Source organism: Podarcis melisellensis (genome assembly GCF_964234715.1).
Source record: "Podarcis melisellensis genome assembly, chromosome: 9".
In the NCBI taxonomy this organism is placed as follows: domain Eukaryota; kingdom Metazoa; phylum Chordata; class Lepidosauria; order Squamata; family Lacertidae; genus Podarcis; species Podarcis melisellensis.
This window is the reverse complement of record NC_138541.1, coordinates 27,968,172-27,983,949: the sequence shown is the minus strand read 5'-3', so window position 1 is coordinate 27,983,949 and position 15,778 is coordinate 27,968,172. Positions and strand designations below refer to the sequence as shown.

The window sequence follows — 15,778 nt, the reverse complement described above, 5'->3', positions numbered from 1 at the left end:
CACCATGGGAACTGTAGTTTCCCCCTCACAGCCACAATTCCCAGCACCCTTAACAAACTATAGTTGTAGGATTCTTTGCACGGAGTCCTGTGCATACATGTGCTTTAAATGTTTAGTGCGCATGCCCTCAGCCCTTCTTTTCAGAGCACATTTCTGGGAAGTCTATCTCACAGACTTTGAATGGAAAGAATACCTGCAGCTTTAGAGCAGAAGAAAGCAGTTTTAGAGCTGAGTCTACTTTAAATCACAGAAGAAAAAGAGCTGCTCAGGGAGAAATTTAAACTGAAAAGTTCAGATCTGTGGAGTGGGGGGGGGAGATGTTTTCATTAAAGGGAAATGATTGGGAGAAATAGGGAGGCGATCACCATCCTTCAGCAGGAGCACGATGACCCTTCTTGAATTTGACAGTGTCTTCTGAACCAATAGTATTGGGCGGGATTCCTAAGTTATCCAGAAAACTTCCTGACAAACATAACGCCAGGTTGTTTCAATATTCCTAAAGTGTTTGCAGCAGGCAAGAAGGAAAAAAGCGGCAATCCTGTTGGAACAGATGTAATAACAAGGTTCCTCCCCCTCTGAATAGATTCATCATGTAGGGATGGTGAACCTATGGCTTCCAGAGGTTGTTGGACTTCAGCAACCATCAGCCTTAGCTAGTCTGGGCACTTGTCAGGGGTGATGGTTCTGGGAGTCCCACAACATCTAGAGGGCACATGTTCCCCGTTCATGATGCAAGGGGTCAGCAATGTGAGTAGAAGAAATCAAGGCTGTGGAAGTCTAGTGAGAAGGTGTTGAGGGAGGGTGCAGACAGATGATTTAGAGGGCAAGAACATCAGAGAAGAGCCTAGGCTGTGACTATGAGGTCACATCCATTCCATACTTTTAAAGTGTTCCTATACCACTTTAAGGGATGCAGGTGGCGCTGTGGGTTAAATCACAGAGCCTAGGACTTGCCGATCAGGTTGGCGGTTCGAGTCCCTGCGATGGGGTGAGCTCCCGTTGCTCGGTCCCTGCTCCTGCCAACCTAGCAGTTCGAAAGCACATCAAAGTGCAAGTAGATAAATAGGTACTGCTCCGGTGGGAAAGTAAATGGCATTTCCATGTGCTGCTCTGGTTCGCCAGAAGCAGCTTAGTCTTGCTGGCCACATGACCAGAAGCTGTGCGCTGGCTCCCTCGGCCTATAGAGCGAGATGAGCACTGCAACCCCAGAGTCGGCCACGACTGGACCTAATGGTCAGGGGTCCCTTTACCCTTTACCTATACCACTTTAACAGTAAGAACCTTCTTCCAAAGAATCCTGGGAAATGGAGTTTGTTAAGGGTGTTGGGTATTGGTAGCTTTCTGAGCAGTCTCCCAACAACTCTCAGCATCCTTAAAAAAGTGCAGGTCCCAGGATTCTTTGGGGGCAGCCATGACTGTTAAAGCTGCATAAGAACACTTTAAATGTGTGGTGTGACTGAAAATGCAGGCAAGTAGGCAGGTGGAAAGGAGCAGCTGAACAAGGGATGCCCAAGTGGGGTTGGATGGTTTGAGGGGGAGAAGTAGGAAATATGTTTATCGATTCAGTGGAGGGGGGGAATGGACTGAGGGAATGATTGGGTGTGACTGAGTATCCTTGATTTGGGCAAAGAGCAGGAGCAGCTTACTGAATAAAACATAGATTTACGTGTTTGCCACATTCTGTAGGACAAATGGGAAAAGAACCCCACGAATGGCTTGAAAATGTAGTGGTTTACTGGAGTGGTCTAATGATAAAGGGAGTCACCAGTTTTGAAGGCCAGCATAAGTAGAACGGCTAACTGGTATCAATTGTTTAGTTTTCTGGCTGAGAAGGAAGTTCATCTCCATAGGGGTAAAAACAGCCGGAGTATGCCTAAATAAATAAATATATCATGCATTCCACATCTAAAATAATTATAATGCCATCCGCAGCTGAATGTGAACAGGGCCCCTTTGCTCTAAAAGAGACAAATATATATTTCCGGACCCTCTGTGCATTCTTTGGTTTAGTGGATAATTTTTCTTTAGTGTTGTCTTTACTGAATCTTATAATCGTCCCAGGAAGCTTTAAAAAAAGTGTTTAGCTTAGGAATAACAATGAAAAAAAGCAACGGCACATTCTCCCTTTGGGGTTTGAAGTAGCTTTCAGAGAATTAAATCTAAGATCTGAATGTACAAGAATGCAGCGAGAAGCATCCAGATAAAATAAAACGCTGAACGCAGCTAGCGATGCTACAGAAATGCCTGTGGCCTAGGGAGAAAAGCCTGCAGGGAACCAGGAAGGGCATAGTCATTTTTAAGGCTAAAAGTCAGCATGTCTATTTTAGGCCAAAAGAATCAAAAACAATAGTGCGCATTAAATTCCACAGCAGTTGATATGATCGTAGAAGCTTTTCCTTTTCACACAAATGAAACATCTGAAATGGAGCAGCGATAAACATTGTGCTCCGGAAGATTAGAAAGACAACTAGCTGTCATGGGAGGCTTCTAGCAAGGGTAGCCAACGTTGTGCCCTCCACATGGTTGGCCAACAGCTGCCACCATGCCTGACCATTGGCCATGGAGGCTGACTGGAGTCCAGCAACATCTGGAAACCACTATGTTGGCCCCTCCTGGTGTGGAGGACGCACCAGTCAGGAAACTACGGCAATAAGTTTACTGTCTCATTCCAACAAGAGCAAAACGGGAAAGTCCTGGCTGCACCCAGGTTCAACCAAGCCCAGTGCCACCTTGTGGCTAAACTGTATAACATCACTGTCCGCACAACAGACAGCGGCAAAGTGTTAGCAGAAGGGAACTGCAGTTGTATTGGCAATGAAAAGACATGCTTAGAGAGAGCAGCAACAGGGGGGAAATGAGGGTAAAATACAATTAAGGCTGCCAAATCACAGGCGTTACAGCTTTGACTTTAAGTCTTCCCCATGACTATGTGATACAGTGTGCAATTCAACCAGTGTGGTGTAGTGGTTAAGAGCAGTGGAGTCGTAATCTGGTGAACCGGGTTCGCATCCCCGCTCCTCTACATGCAGCTGGTGGGTGACCTTGGGCTAGTCACATTTCTCTGAAGTCTCTCAGCCCCACTCACCTCACAGAGTGTTTGTTGTGGGGGAGGAAGGGAAAGGAGATTGTGAGCCGCTTTGAGACTCCTTCGGGTAGTGATAAAGCGGGATATCAAATCCAAACTCTTCTTCAAACCAAGGTGGGATTTCTGCCTAAAGTGTGTAAAGTTATACCAACCCATATTGTGATGGGCTTGCCATTATTATTTCCCTTTTTTATAAATGTAAAAATTATTGGGTGTTTTTTTCTCCCCCAAAGGGAACATGAGAACATAACTCCCTTTAACAAACATTTTCTTCCTCCTCCAAGTCACATAATTATATGGGACAATGTTATTCCAAAGTTTCAGATGTGAGTCCGGTGGATACTCAACAGAACATCATTTCCCTATATGAATCTCTGAGAATGGCACAGACTGTATCACTTGCTCAACATTCAAAATGGGTTGCTGGATTGGCTTTCGTCCTGTACAGTGGTACCTCGGGTTACATACGCTTCAGGTTACATACGCTTCAGGTTACAGACTCCGCTAACCCAGAAATAGTACCTCGGGTTAAGAACTTTGCTTCAGGATGAGAACAGAAATCGTGCTCCGGCGGCGCAGCGGCAGCAGGAGGCCCCATTAGCTAAAGTGGTGCTTCAGGTTAAGAACATTTTCAGATTAAGAATGGACCTCCGGAACGAATTAAGTACTTAACCTGAGGTACCACTGTATATCCGTTAGTCATTGCTTAGATTAAGCTGAATTTGCATGAATAGGTTTCCCTATCCCCACATTTCTCCAAGAATGACCGGCTGGCCAGAGAATCACCATTTGGTGGAATTAAGTACCAAGCTGCTGAGGCGAAGACATCAGAGTCTGGATCTGGTCTGCAGAACTCATGTCTATTTCTGTGTGCAAAGAAGCTTAAATGTGTTTACAGTTTCAAACCTCTATGTATATTTCAGCTATTTCTAAACTCCTACTCTAACACGGAGAGCCCAGGACTTTGTTGAAATACATACACTGTGTTTGTTAATTGTGTAAACCTCAGCCTGCCCCACTCACCCCTGTAGGCTTGAAGAAATTCTCTCGAGTTGCATGTGTCATTTATTAATTGCCTATCTTTAGGAAACTAGAGGCTGAATACATATCAGAATACATTTAAAGCAAGTTTTCCCCCACCCACCCAAGAATTCAGCATGCAAAGGGTGTTGGGAATTGCAGCTGTTACTGGTAAACTACAGTTCCCAGGCTTCTTTGGAGCCATGGACAGGATGTGCTGTAAATGTTATTTAAATGCCCAGTGTGTGCATAGCGTTTATCATGGACCAGGCTTATTAGTGCAAGGCAAATACTTGGCATTTACTTGGAGTTGCACCAGTTCAAATGAGTTCAGGATCTGTTCTAGCTGGCTATAGAAAATAATTTCCTTTCATGGTCCAGCCAATCAAGGATGTTAACATTCCTTTAAACTAAAATAATGCTGAAGGTTATCACCCAAGAGAGTCCTCAGCGTGTGCCTGTTTCTTTCCATTTTTCGCAATCCCACATATAACAAGTCTAGGGTCCTGCAGCTGGATCCAAAGAATAAAGGAGCCCGCATATGGTTCACATGCTTTCCATAGTAAAAGAGAAACCTGCAGGGCTAATAAGGAGCAGCTGAATGGTCTTTTTAGGCTATATTAACACAGTCCTTTTTTTACTGTTTCCTCACAGCTCTTTAAGAACCACAAGCTTCCCTTTCATGGCAGGATGCTGTTTACACAGGGCGAAAGTGTTCTCCTTTTGGATTCTTCAGCGCCTGCGATACCATTGAAATGGATTCAGCTTTCTGTGGTTCAAAGCTAATAAAAATAAAAAGGCCAGTGTTGTGAGCCAACACCTGCATGTCAGCTGTGCACCTGTGGACTGGTGTCAGAGCATATTGGGAAGCTTAGAGAGTTTACTCACATTCTCAGTGTGAGCTGCCGTGTGCTTAATACTGAAATCTCTTCGCTCTGGAATCCTTACACAAGGGCCGGTGGTGACTGGACAATAATAGACAAAATAGCATGCATTGAAGAGTACAATAAATAACCCTCCTTAAAGCATGCTGTAGCATTTGTGGCACTGGCAGGGACAATTAATGTGGCAAAGAGCCAGGGCTATTAGGTTTGGACCTGGAAAAAACCAGATGCAAATCCCTCCTTACTGGTCGACAGCCAATATGCTGTCTCTCAGCCTAACTTACCTCATAGGATTCCTGTGAGGCACTTATAGCTCAATCCTGTACATGTATTCACATAGAGTTCAATAGGGCTTATTCCCCAGAAAGTGGGTACAGTGGTACCTCAGGTTAAGTACTTAATTCATTCCGTAGGTCTGTACTTAACCTGAAAATGTTCTTAACCTGAAGCACCACTTTAGCTAATGGGGCCTCCTGCTGCTGCCATGCTGCCGGAGCACAATTTCTGTCCTCATCCTGAAGCAAAGTTCTTAACCTGAAGCACTATTTCTGGGTTAGCGGAGTCTGTAACCTGAAGCATATGTAACCTGAAGCATATGTAACCCAAGGTACCACTGTATAGGATTTCATCCTAAAACACTGCTCTGAGGTGGTGTAGATAAGGGCAGGAGAAGAATGAACCAAGGACCATGACTAAGACTGTTTCACTATCCCTCTTGATTTATCTTCTGCGCCAAGTCAGGCAGAAATGCAGCAGGTGCAGCCACTGGTTGGATTTCAGCTTCTTGCTTAGAGACACAGAACCGGGGGCGAAAGGCAAGCATATTTTTGGTGGAGTTGTTGAGGCAGCCACTTACACGTTGAACTTGTTGAGAAGAATTGATTCCATTAGCGTGCAGACCTCCACCAAGAGAGAACTTAGTATGCGACGTCATCCTCCTGGGGAATTGCCGAGCTGCCTAAAAGCAGGCCTGTTTATGAAAGCCATGGTTGCAGTAGATGTTGGTGAGAGCCGGTGATTTGCTTGCCTTGGGGGATGATCCAGAGAAAATGGATGGAACTCTGCCAGTGTAAGGGGGAGCTGTGAGGCACTTAGCTAGGAATTTATAGTAACAGGAGTTTTGTGGGTGGCTATGGGGTGTTCTTTTCAGTGAAGCTGCCATGTTATCTGTTCCTTGTGGTATCTGTTGTATGCAGATAAAAAAGAACTTGACTCAGGGCGATCTGGACTGTCTGTTCTTTGAGGTATGATATTCTAAAATAGGGACACTTCCGTTAAATTAAAAGATGCCTTGGGAATTGGAGAGCAGCTGTATGATGGTATAAGATGTCTAAAATGATGGCAGCCTTTGTACGTCGATTTTGTGCGTGTGTTTGGCTATAGTGTGGGGCGGGTGAGGGGTTTGCATTATTATTGCCCAGACTTTTTTTTTGTTTTGTCTTGGAAGACTTCTTTAAAGTGTGGGACTTGTATGATGATGCCAAGAGTAGTTTACCATTAACTTTAAAAGAGCAAAGTTGGATTTTATGCAGTGCGCCTGACAATACAACCTTTATTTAAAACAAGCATTTTGAAACCATGCTTGCTAATGGCTAACTTTGCAGCACAATGACCCCACTTGTGTTGCCAGTAGCTTGGAGAGCTTGGTGTGAAAGTGAGTGAAGAAGCCTATAAATCACCATCTAATCCACTGAGATATTGAAAGTGTTTTTCCACCCAGTTTTGCAACTTGGCTATTAGAACTTTGGTGCTTAGTGGGTGAGCACACTTTTCCATATGTCTGCTTTGCAAAAGATCTTCTGTTGAGGTCTGCATTAATAGCCAAAGGCATCATTTCCTGTTTTGTATCCCTTCCAAACAGCGGTGGTCACAAATAATTCTATTTCTGGTGGACTCCAGGCAGCAGCCCCTTGCTACTAATGTGCTAAAGCTGCTAAACTGAATTACAGCCTTCTTTATCTTGTACATCTTTGGTTTCCTGAGGGTGCAAAAAGCTCGTGAGAGGCAACAAATAAACAAATAAAACTTTCCTCTCTCCTACTGGGATGTGGTTAGAAGATCTGAGTTGCTGGGGTGGGAATTCCAGATATTGAGAGCCTCCAGACAGGCCTCAGTGGGAAGTGAAAGCTTGCTCAAGGTTCTGGGTTACTCTCAGACCTTTTTTTCTTTATATAAACGAAACACTTTAAAACCAAGCTCATTGGCAAGATGGTGCCATGACATAAGTTACTTTAAACCTGCTACTTGGTCATTTCAGAATGGTAGCAAGACAATGTATTTCCATATAATATGTCATGGTGTATTGCTTCTATCTGTTATTCCCCCCTCTCTTCCTAATACAGATTTGCCTTATATTTTCTCTATCTTCATGTTAGTATGGTATATCTACACTAAAATTAATTCAAAATATTCATTAAAACTGCAAAACTGCACATGCTTAGAATACTGGGGAGAAAACAACCGAGGTCAACAAACCTTTCTTTTATATTGCTCTAACCTACTATGAATATTAATGGAGGAGAGAGAAAAATTTGTTTTGCATCTTGCAACTGAAGTAGTACAGACAACCTCCTAAGGGGTGGGGTTGGGAAGTAAGAGCATAAGTTGAAGAGTAATTGTTTATTACTTGTCCAGTAATGTTGTTTGGAATGATGAGTTTAACTCTGTTCCAGTTTGTAGTGCCCTCTTGGGGTATGCATGGAAGGTTTGCCTGAAGGATTTTGGTTAGGCTTAAATGTCGGTTCGATTCATCTACTTAATTAAGGAATGTGTTCCTAGGTTCATTTCCCACATTCTGGTCTTGTTCTTACTCGTGGTGGTATTATTTGGTCAGTTTTAAGAGAGAATAAAAAAATCTTTTTATTGTGTGATGATGCTCCATCAGCCTAAATTATGCATGTTTAGATTTTTCTCACTTTTCACAACTCCAGAATCCATTTCTCCAGGACAAGAAAGCATAGATTCTATACATCTGCAGATAACTATCTGGAACTGGTGCTATATTTTACCTGCATTTCTTACCTGTCTTTCAATCTGGTGCGCCCAATACTGCACCCCCATCGCACCAGTGTCCCAATCTGGGAAGGAGCAAATCTAGAAGAAAAAGAGGAGAGGAGAGGAGAGGAGAGGAGGGAAGGGAAGGGAAGGGAAGGGAAGGGAAGAGAAGAGAGAAGAGAAGAGAAGAGAAGAGAAGAGAAGAGAAGAGAAGAGAAGAGAAGAGAAGAGAAGAGAAAGCTCTGATCCCAAACCTCCACTGCCTTGTTGCTATACTCCTTTGTAAGAAAAGCTTTGGGAGTAAACCCTATGGAAAAATGAGTACCCATTGCCTTTCTTTGGGAGAAGAAAGGGCTGAGGAGTAAACCCTACACAAATCTGGAGTGGAGTCCCTAAGGCGGTTGGGTGGTGCCTTGTACATCTATTTCCGGCAACTTCTGCAGCCAAGCTGGTGCCAAATATATTGATCTGCTTTCCTTTGGACCACACCAGCAAGGCCAAGGGGGCGGGTGTCTTGTTGTCTGGGCAGCCCAGGACCTCCATCCACACTGTCCAGGCCACTTTGGTGCTGCTAATGCAGCAAAAACAACATGGGAGTCAGCAGTTGCGAGTTACCGGTCTCTGCATCCACAGCAGGCGCTGTGATTCTACAGCGGTTTGACTTCACCCCCAGAGGCGCACTCCATTGTCTTTCGAGACAGATGGATGCCGCCAGCAACAACAGATATCCCTTCCTCCTCACCACCACCCTTCCTCTTCAGAAATTGTTTTCTTCTGTGCCAAACTTTGAAAGGAGGTTGAAAGAGGCAGGAAAATAAGTGAGGTGGGATTGGGCTAATGGTTGCAGAGCTATTTCCCTTTGGAAGAAAGCACTTCAGATTCTGCGTGCAGATAAACCTTTCGAAAAAAGCATCTTGCTATTTTCATTTGCTTTGGACGACAAGTGAAACATCAAAAGTTGCTCATCTGACTCAATTACCTCTCTGCAGGAGGTCCCAAGAAGATCAGATATAAGTGTATTAATGGAGCACTCCCTTTGAAACTTTCCATTAATGCTCATGGAATTGTGGCTGTTAACATCAGGAAGCTCTGAAATCCAGCAGAGCTATTATATGTACACAAAAAGCAGCTAGGCATTTCGAGTCACTTGAAATTAAACAGTTACTTAGAAACTCCAAAGACAACACACACAGAGAGAAAAAGCATGCTTTCTCCATCTGAACTAAATGAACTTAAGGAGCTTTGAACATGAACTCCTCTTTTCACCATCTGAATCAAGGAGAATACGCTACGTATGTCACTGGCAAGCTGTAGGCAAGCCCTTAACTTGTGAGGATGTGGTATGCAAAAAGAATAGCATTGCTTTTATTGTAAATTCTGCCTCTTTGTCTGTGTCTTATTTTATTTATTCTATATTATATCATATCATATTGTGTCTATTATTAGTCTATTATTATCATTATATATTCTGTTAGAACTTTGTATTAATTTTATGTAAAGTGCCTTACATAATTTTGTTTAAAGGTTTGATATAAATAAATAATCACATTTAAAACCAGGTTCTGGGGAATCTGAGGCTTGGAGGAGCCACAATGCTTAATAACCTGCCAATGCCTGTTGCGCAGCCCCGCCCCACTCCCAAAGATTGCCTACAAGCTGGAAAAGATCCTTCCATCTACATAGTAGGGTTGTGCATCCTGAACAGAATGTGGCCGATTCAACATTTAACCAGAACAAGTTCAGATGCAGGGCAGGTTCAGATGCAGGGCATCACTGAAGATGCAGAGATGAGCAGAAAAGTAAATTCTTTATTCGGGAAAACAGCATACAAGCAGAGAGGTCTCAGGCAAAACCAGCCCCTATAATGGAGCATCTATCCCCTCCTTCTCTGCTTCATCAGCTGAGTCTGAGCTGCTTTCCACACCTGGCTCCTCTTGCTCACTTAAGCCTGTTGCTTCTTCAACTTCCAACCATTCCTCCCCTCCCACCCCCCTCTGATCTGTCCTCAGTGTCTCACCACCACTCGTCTGGCTCTCAGGCTTCCCTAGGTGGGATCCCAGGCTGGTGCCTCTCACCACTCCTCCTCATCCAGCCAGTTCTTGACGTCAGTGATCCGGGGCTGTCAAAAAGGAGCTGTCACTTGGTAGGGGCAGGAACAGAAAACAGTGAAGGCTGAGATTCCTGCCTTCCTTGTTTCCTTCTCTACCACCCTCATCTCATTGCCATTGACTGTTGTCAGTGTGGTACATAGAAAACTTTTTCGAACACATGGTTGTTGTAACGTCAAAAGCATCAGTTTGTCCCAACAGTAGGAACTGACGGAAATATCGAGCGTTGGATTTGGAGAACTAAAATACATTTTGGGGTCTTCTTGCCATCTGTTTTGTCAAAGTTTCTGACATGGAGAAATCACAGTACAGTGGTGCCTCGCAAGACGAAATTAATTCGTTCCGCAAGTTCTTTCGTCTTGCGAGTTTTTCGTCTTGCGAAGCACAGTTTCCCATAGGAATGCATTGAAAATTAATTAATGCGTTCCTATGGAAACCGCCTTCAGACCAGGTCTGGGGACAGTCTGTCCCCCGACCTCTTCTGAAGGCTGGGGGGGGGCGGACAAGGGCTTTTCTTCCCACCCCCAGCATTTTTAAAAAAACCCGGGACAGCAGTGGACTTCTCCGCTGGCCCGAGGTTTTTTAAAATGCTGGCGGGCGGCAGCGAAGGCAGCCCCGGGGCGATTTAAGACAGTCCCGGGGCGATTTAAAAGCCCCCGGGAAGGCAGGCAGGGGGGACAAAGACTTTTGCCCCCCGCCCGCCTTCGGAAGAGGTACAGGACCTCTTCTGAAGGCAGGCGGGGGGCAAAAGTCTTTGCTCCCCCCGCCTGCCTTCAAAAGCCGTCCGGAGGCTTTTAAATCGCCCCGGGACAGTCCCGGGGTGATTTAAAAGCCCCTGGGAAGGCAGGCAGGGGGGGGACAAAGACTTTTGCCCCCCGCCCGCCTTCGGAAGAGGTCCAGGACCTCTTCTGAAGGCTGGCGGGGGGCAAAAGTCTTTGTCCCCCCTGCCTGCCTTCCGCGGAAAGCGGGAAGGCAGCGCTGCGTTTTCCGCTCTCCCGGGAAGGCAGGCAGGGGGGAGCAAAGACTTTTGCCCCCCGCCCACCTTCAGAAGAGGTCCTGGACCTCTTCTGAAGGCTGGTGGGGGGCAAAAGTCTTTGCTCCCCCCACCTGCCTTCAAAAGCCGTCCGGGATAGCGGGAAGCGCTTCCCTGCTATCCTGGACCGCTTTTAAAATGCTGGCGGTGGGGAGCAAAACCTTTCGCCCCCGCCGGCCTTCCTGGACCTCTTCTGAAGTCCGGAGGGGGGGGGAAAGGCTTTGCTCCCCCCCGCCAGCATTTAAAGAGGTCCCCGGATATTTTCCTACGGGCTTTCGTCTTGCGAAGCAAGCCCATAGGGAAAATCATCTAGCGAAGCGACGCAAAAACCGAAAAACCCTTTCGTCTTGCGGGTTTTTCGTCTTGCGAGGCATTCGTCTTGCGGGGCACCACTGTACCAAACAAGTTGAGATGTTAAATACACATTTTCATTTAAAACATACATTTATTTAAAAAGAAGAAGAAGAAGTTACTACATAGCAGCTACTTGATATCTAATGTTCACTTCTACATGACTTGCAGTCAACACCCTATGGAATTAACTAATATTTCTATATTTTATTTTCATCAGGTGGTTGGTGTGGCACAAGCAATCAACAAGAAGTCTGGTGGTGGAGGAATATTCACTGAGCAAGATGAGAAGGTATAAATGATTAGCTTCTCCCCACTTTCCATGACAGCAAAGCTACTTCAAGTGCCTCCACCATCTGAGGTGGGGCAGGCAGCTTCTAGGGAAAGGGCCAGCTAGGTGGTAGCACCCTGGCTGTGGAGTGCTTCCCCCGGGGAGGCTCAGCTGGTGCCTGCTTTAGTGTCATTTAAGCACCATGCTGAAAAGAGTTGGCTTTGGAAAATTCTGTGGGCTGTTAGTACCACCTGGATTCTTTTGACTTACCTGCTGTCGGACTAAGTGGCTCCTAGTTTAGTCTGAATTTTGTAATTTGATTGTCTTTTTATTTTTGCACATTTCTTTGCTATTAAGGATGAAAAGCAGGACATAAAAGGTTTTTTAAAAAAACAGTTTTGTTGTAATATTAATATTCTGTAAGCTACTTGGAAACTTGTTAGAAAGCGGAGAATCACCTAATGAAACAATAAATAAATAGAGTAACATGAACTAATTAATATTTCTTTCAATGGCCATGTGAACAGCACAAAAGTAAACCACTTTTCTACTGACAACAGTGTGGGAGTAAATTAATGCAGTTCGGAAGCATTCAGACATTTGGAAATTATATTCAAAAGAAGTACACCACTCATATATATTCTAATGTGAGTGGTCTATACATTAAAACAAAATAAATAAGCATTCTGTGTAACAGAGCTTAGAAATTCAGCAATTTCATTCAAATATAGACTCATAGAAGTTGTTGGTATACACAGATAATTTAATTTCCTCTCTGTTTACATGAGTTTATTCTGGATTGTTTAGTCTGCTTGAACATTGTACTAGAGCCTCAGAGTATTGGGATTCATCCAATGAAGACAAAAGTCAGTGTTTCTTCACATGTTGCATAGTTAAAACTCTAGAATACGCTTCCCCAAAATGTAGTGATGGCCGTCAGCCCAGAGAATGTTAAAGGGGGATAAGACAAATTCATGAAGGATAAAGGCTGTCAGTAGCTTTATTATACATCCTGGATCAGAGGCAGCATGCCTCTGAAAACCCATTGCTTGGAAACAACAGCAGGAGTACAGGCGGCGACCATTTTGCACATGTCCAATTGATGCGCGACCGCCGCCACGTAGGTCCTTTTGGACCGGGAAGAGAGCTGAATGGGGGCATAACAGAGCAAATTATGTCCACTCCACTGATGTGCATGGGGCAAGGAACAGAACTCCCCCCAAAATGGCTGTTTCCTGTTATGCTATTGCTCTCATGTCCTGCTTGTGGGCTTCCCAGAAGCATCTGGTTGGTTGGTCAGTGTGAGGAAACAAGATGCTAAGCTAGATAGGCCTTCGTCTAATCCAGGGGTAGTCAACTTTTTTATACCTACCTAATGCATCCTTCTTGATGGTAAAATTTCCTTGTTCCGTAGAACCCCATACCACCCATCTAGAATCCTGAAATGCCCACTAGTGAGCACTAGGGACCAGGTTGACAACCCCTGCTCTAATCCATCAGGGCTCTTTTTATGTTCTTAATAGAAATCACTCATTTATGAGCTTCTTATTCTTCTTATTTATTGAATTTGTATTCATTTGTAAATCTCAGGGCAGTTTCTATGATGAACTATGATTGTACTATCATTATATCCATTCACTGTTAAATCCTCCAATACTTCCCCAATCCAACTCCCCCAGATGCAGTTGGACTAGAACTTCCATCATCCCAAGTGCTGGCTGGAGCTGTTGGAAGTTGTAGTCCATAATATTGAGAGAGGACCAGTTTGGGAAAAGTTGCTCTATGCTACTAGCTGACAAACATTGGCAATAGCAGGATAAGAATTCATTCATCCTGTCTAAATGGAATGTGTGATGAGCATCTGCAGGACATCAGAAGTAATATATTTCCTAAGCAAAAATGGCTCACAGGTTTGCTATGTAAGCAAAATTTGATTCCTACTTTTAAAACACATAATTTATTGTATGATAGGTGGCTATACCATGTGTTCAGTATTTAAGGCTGACGTAACTTTTGGTGTGTGTGGTTCCCCAGAACTACTTATTATGGAATACTTTCATCATGAGAAAATAGAGATAAATATTGCATGGGTTGTGCTCAAGAATGCACTTATTCATGAATAAATACCTTGATGTCACTGATACTTCTTAAGTAAGCTGTGGTTAGAAGCGAGACACATGTTTCCAAAACAAATGCAGAACTCCTGGCAACTGCTGACTAGCAGAACAATTTTATGTATAATTGTCAAAAAATCTGAGACACTCTTTGATAGCATCTGTAGATTGTTTTTATTATTGCTCAGGGAAGGAGACTCTTTATTTTATTTGCTTTGGACCATGTTGATGAGGGTCTCTGTAAGACATTGTGCACTTAATATTGCAAATAAGACATTCCATTGTCCAACTCTGGTTTGTGTTTGCAAGAAATGACCACAAATCTTTACCACTGGGGATATGGTCACAGGTAGAATTGGGTATTTTCGGACAGTATATAAACAACACTCATTGCTACTAAAGCAGGTTTCTTGGGAACAGAAAATAACAACTCTTCATGCCATATCCAAGTAATTGACGTGCTGTTAGTAACAAGAAAACACAAGAGCATTTCAAAATGTAAATAACTGTTTGGGGAATCTGATATATAGGCCTGTACATGTTGTCCCTTCTTTGGGCTTGTTGGCAGATACTGAAGACAAATGGCAAAGAGCAGAGAAGTAATCTCACACTGGTTAGGATTGCCAATGTGTTTTATGCAAATGTTAAGAGTCAATATAAACCAATAGAGAGGAAAGCACCTAGAGCAAGCGAGACAATTTTCTGTCCAATTTGAAACCTCCCCTCTCTGCTTTTGTGTTAGTAGGATTTAGCCAAATCTGGTCCTTATCTGTACTGTATTGTACTTTTACAGTGATTAGTTGACTATCTCCCAGCCATCTCAATACTCAGTCTGCCAATTCAATTAACTTAGTATTACCTGGTTTTTAGGATTTTGCTGCATACCTGGCTTTTTGTGGAATTGTTCTTCACAATGCTCAGCTGTATGAGACATCCCTGCTGGAAAACAGACGCAACCAGGTGAGCCTAAAAAGTCACTATCCCATCCATCTATCTATCTATCTATCTATCTATCTATCTATCTATCTATCTATCATCTATCATCTATCATCTATCTATATCTATCATCTATCTATCATCTATCATCTCTTGCATAATGTATGGCTTGGAGTTGTGGGCAGAATCAGTGTGGGAGCCTGTCCATGTGGCCTTGATTTGGCTCGCATACTCTTGGGCTTTCCAAGGCCTCTATTTGCTTTATATCCCATCTTTTCTTCCATAGAGCACAAGGTGGCATACATGGGTCTCCAGCTCCCCATTCAATCCCCACAACAACCCCGTGTGTTAGGTTGGGCTGAAAGGTGGTGACTGGCCTAAGGTGAACTTCATGGCTTCATGGGGATTTGATCCCCAGGTCCTTTTCTGACACTGACCACTCTACCAAACTGGCTCCCTGCTACTTCAGATAGCTGGAGACATTAGGATTGAACCTGGGATTTTGTGCATGCAGAGCATGTTCTCCCCGCACTGAGCCACAGGCCTTATATGAACATCTAGATTGTACCTAGCATACAAATACCTTGATGGGCAGTGGTGAGATGTAACTAAAGAAATAGAGAGTTGAGAGGTTTCAAATGCTTGGAGGGAAAGTAGAAAAGAAAGGAAGGTCAATTCAGAGCATCTGCCCCCCCCAATTTTCTTGACGTTGGAGTGAGTTGGAGCCTTAACAAGCCCTGATCCTGCGTCTTCTGTAAACTCACTCAGACTCTGAGGCTCCTCCACATGTATTAATAGGGTGTTTACTGTATCTGGTGAATCAGAGTTGGTCTCTCTCAGTATGTTTCTAAGGGTGTGTCCTCTAGCCATGTGCTTTGTTGGAGGGTTATTTATATTCCACCACTGTTTACGGAGGGAAGTATCTAGGCCCACCTCTGGCAGTGTGGAAAAAAATCAGTATGAATAAAATAGGCAGACAGTG

At 44.0% G+C, this 15,778-nt stretch overlaps 1 protein-coding gene across 10 annotated transcripts in view; it reads left to right on the top strand.

The window, feature by feature from the left end:
- PDE5A (phosphodiesterase 5A) overlaps positions 1–15,778 on the top strand; it is an 86,358-nt gene that overhangs the window by 34,541 nt on the left and 36,039 nt on the right. For all 10 annotated transcript variants that reach the window (XM_081924918.1, XM_081924915.1, XM_081924913.1 and 7 more), the window contains exons 4-5: positions 11,696–11,767; positions 14,731–14,820. In XM_081924918.1, the coding sequence (XP_081781044.1) occupies positions 11,696–11,767; positions 14,731–14,820 (162 nt within the window). The remainder of the gene's footprint in view (positions 1–11,695; positions 11,768–14,730; positions 14,821–15,778) is intronic.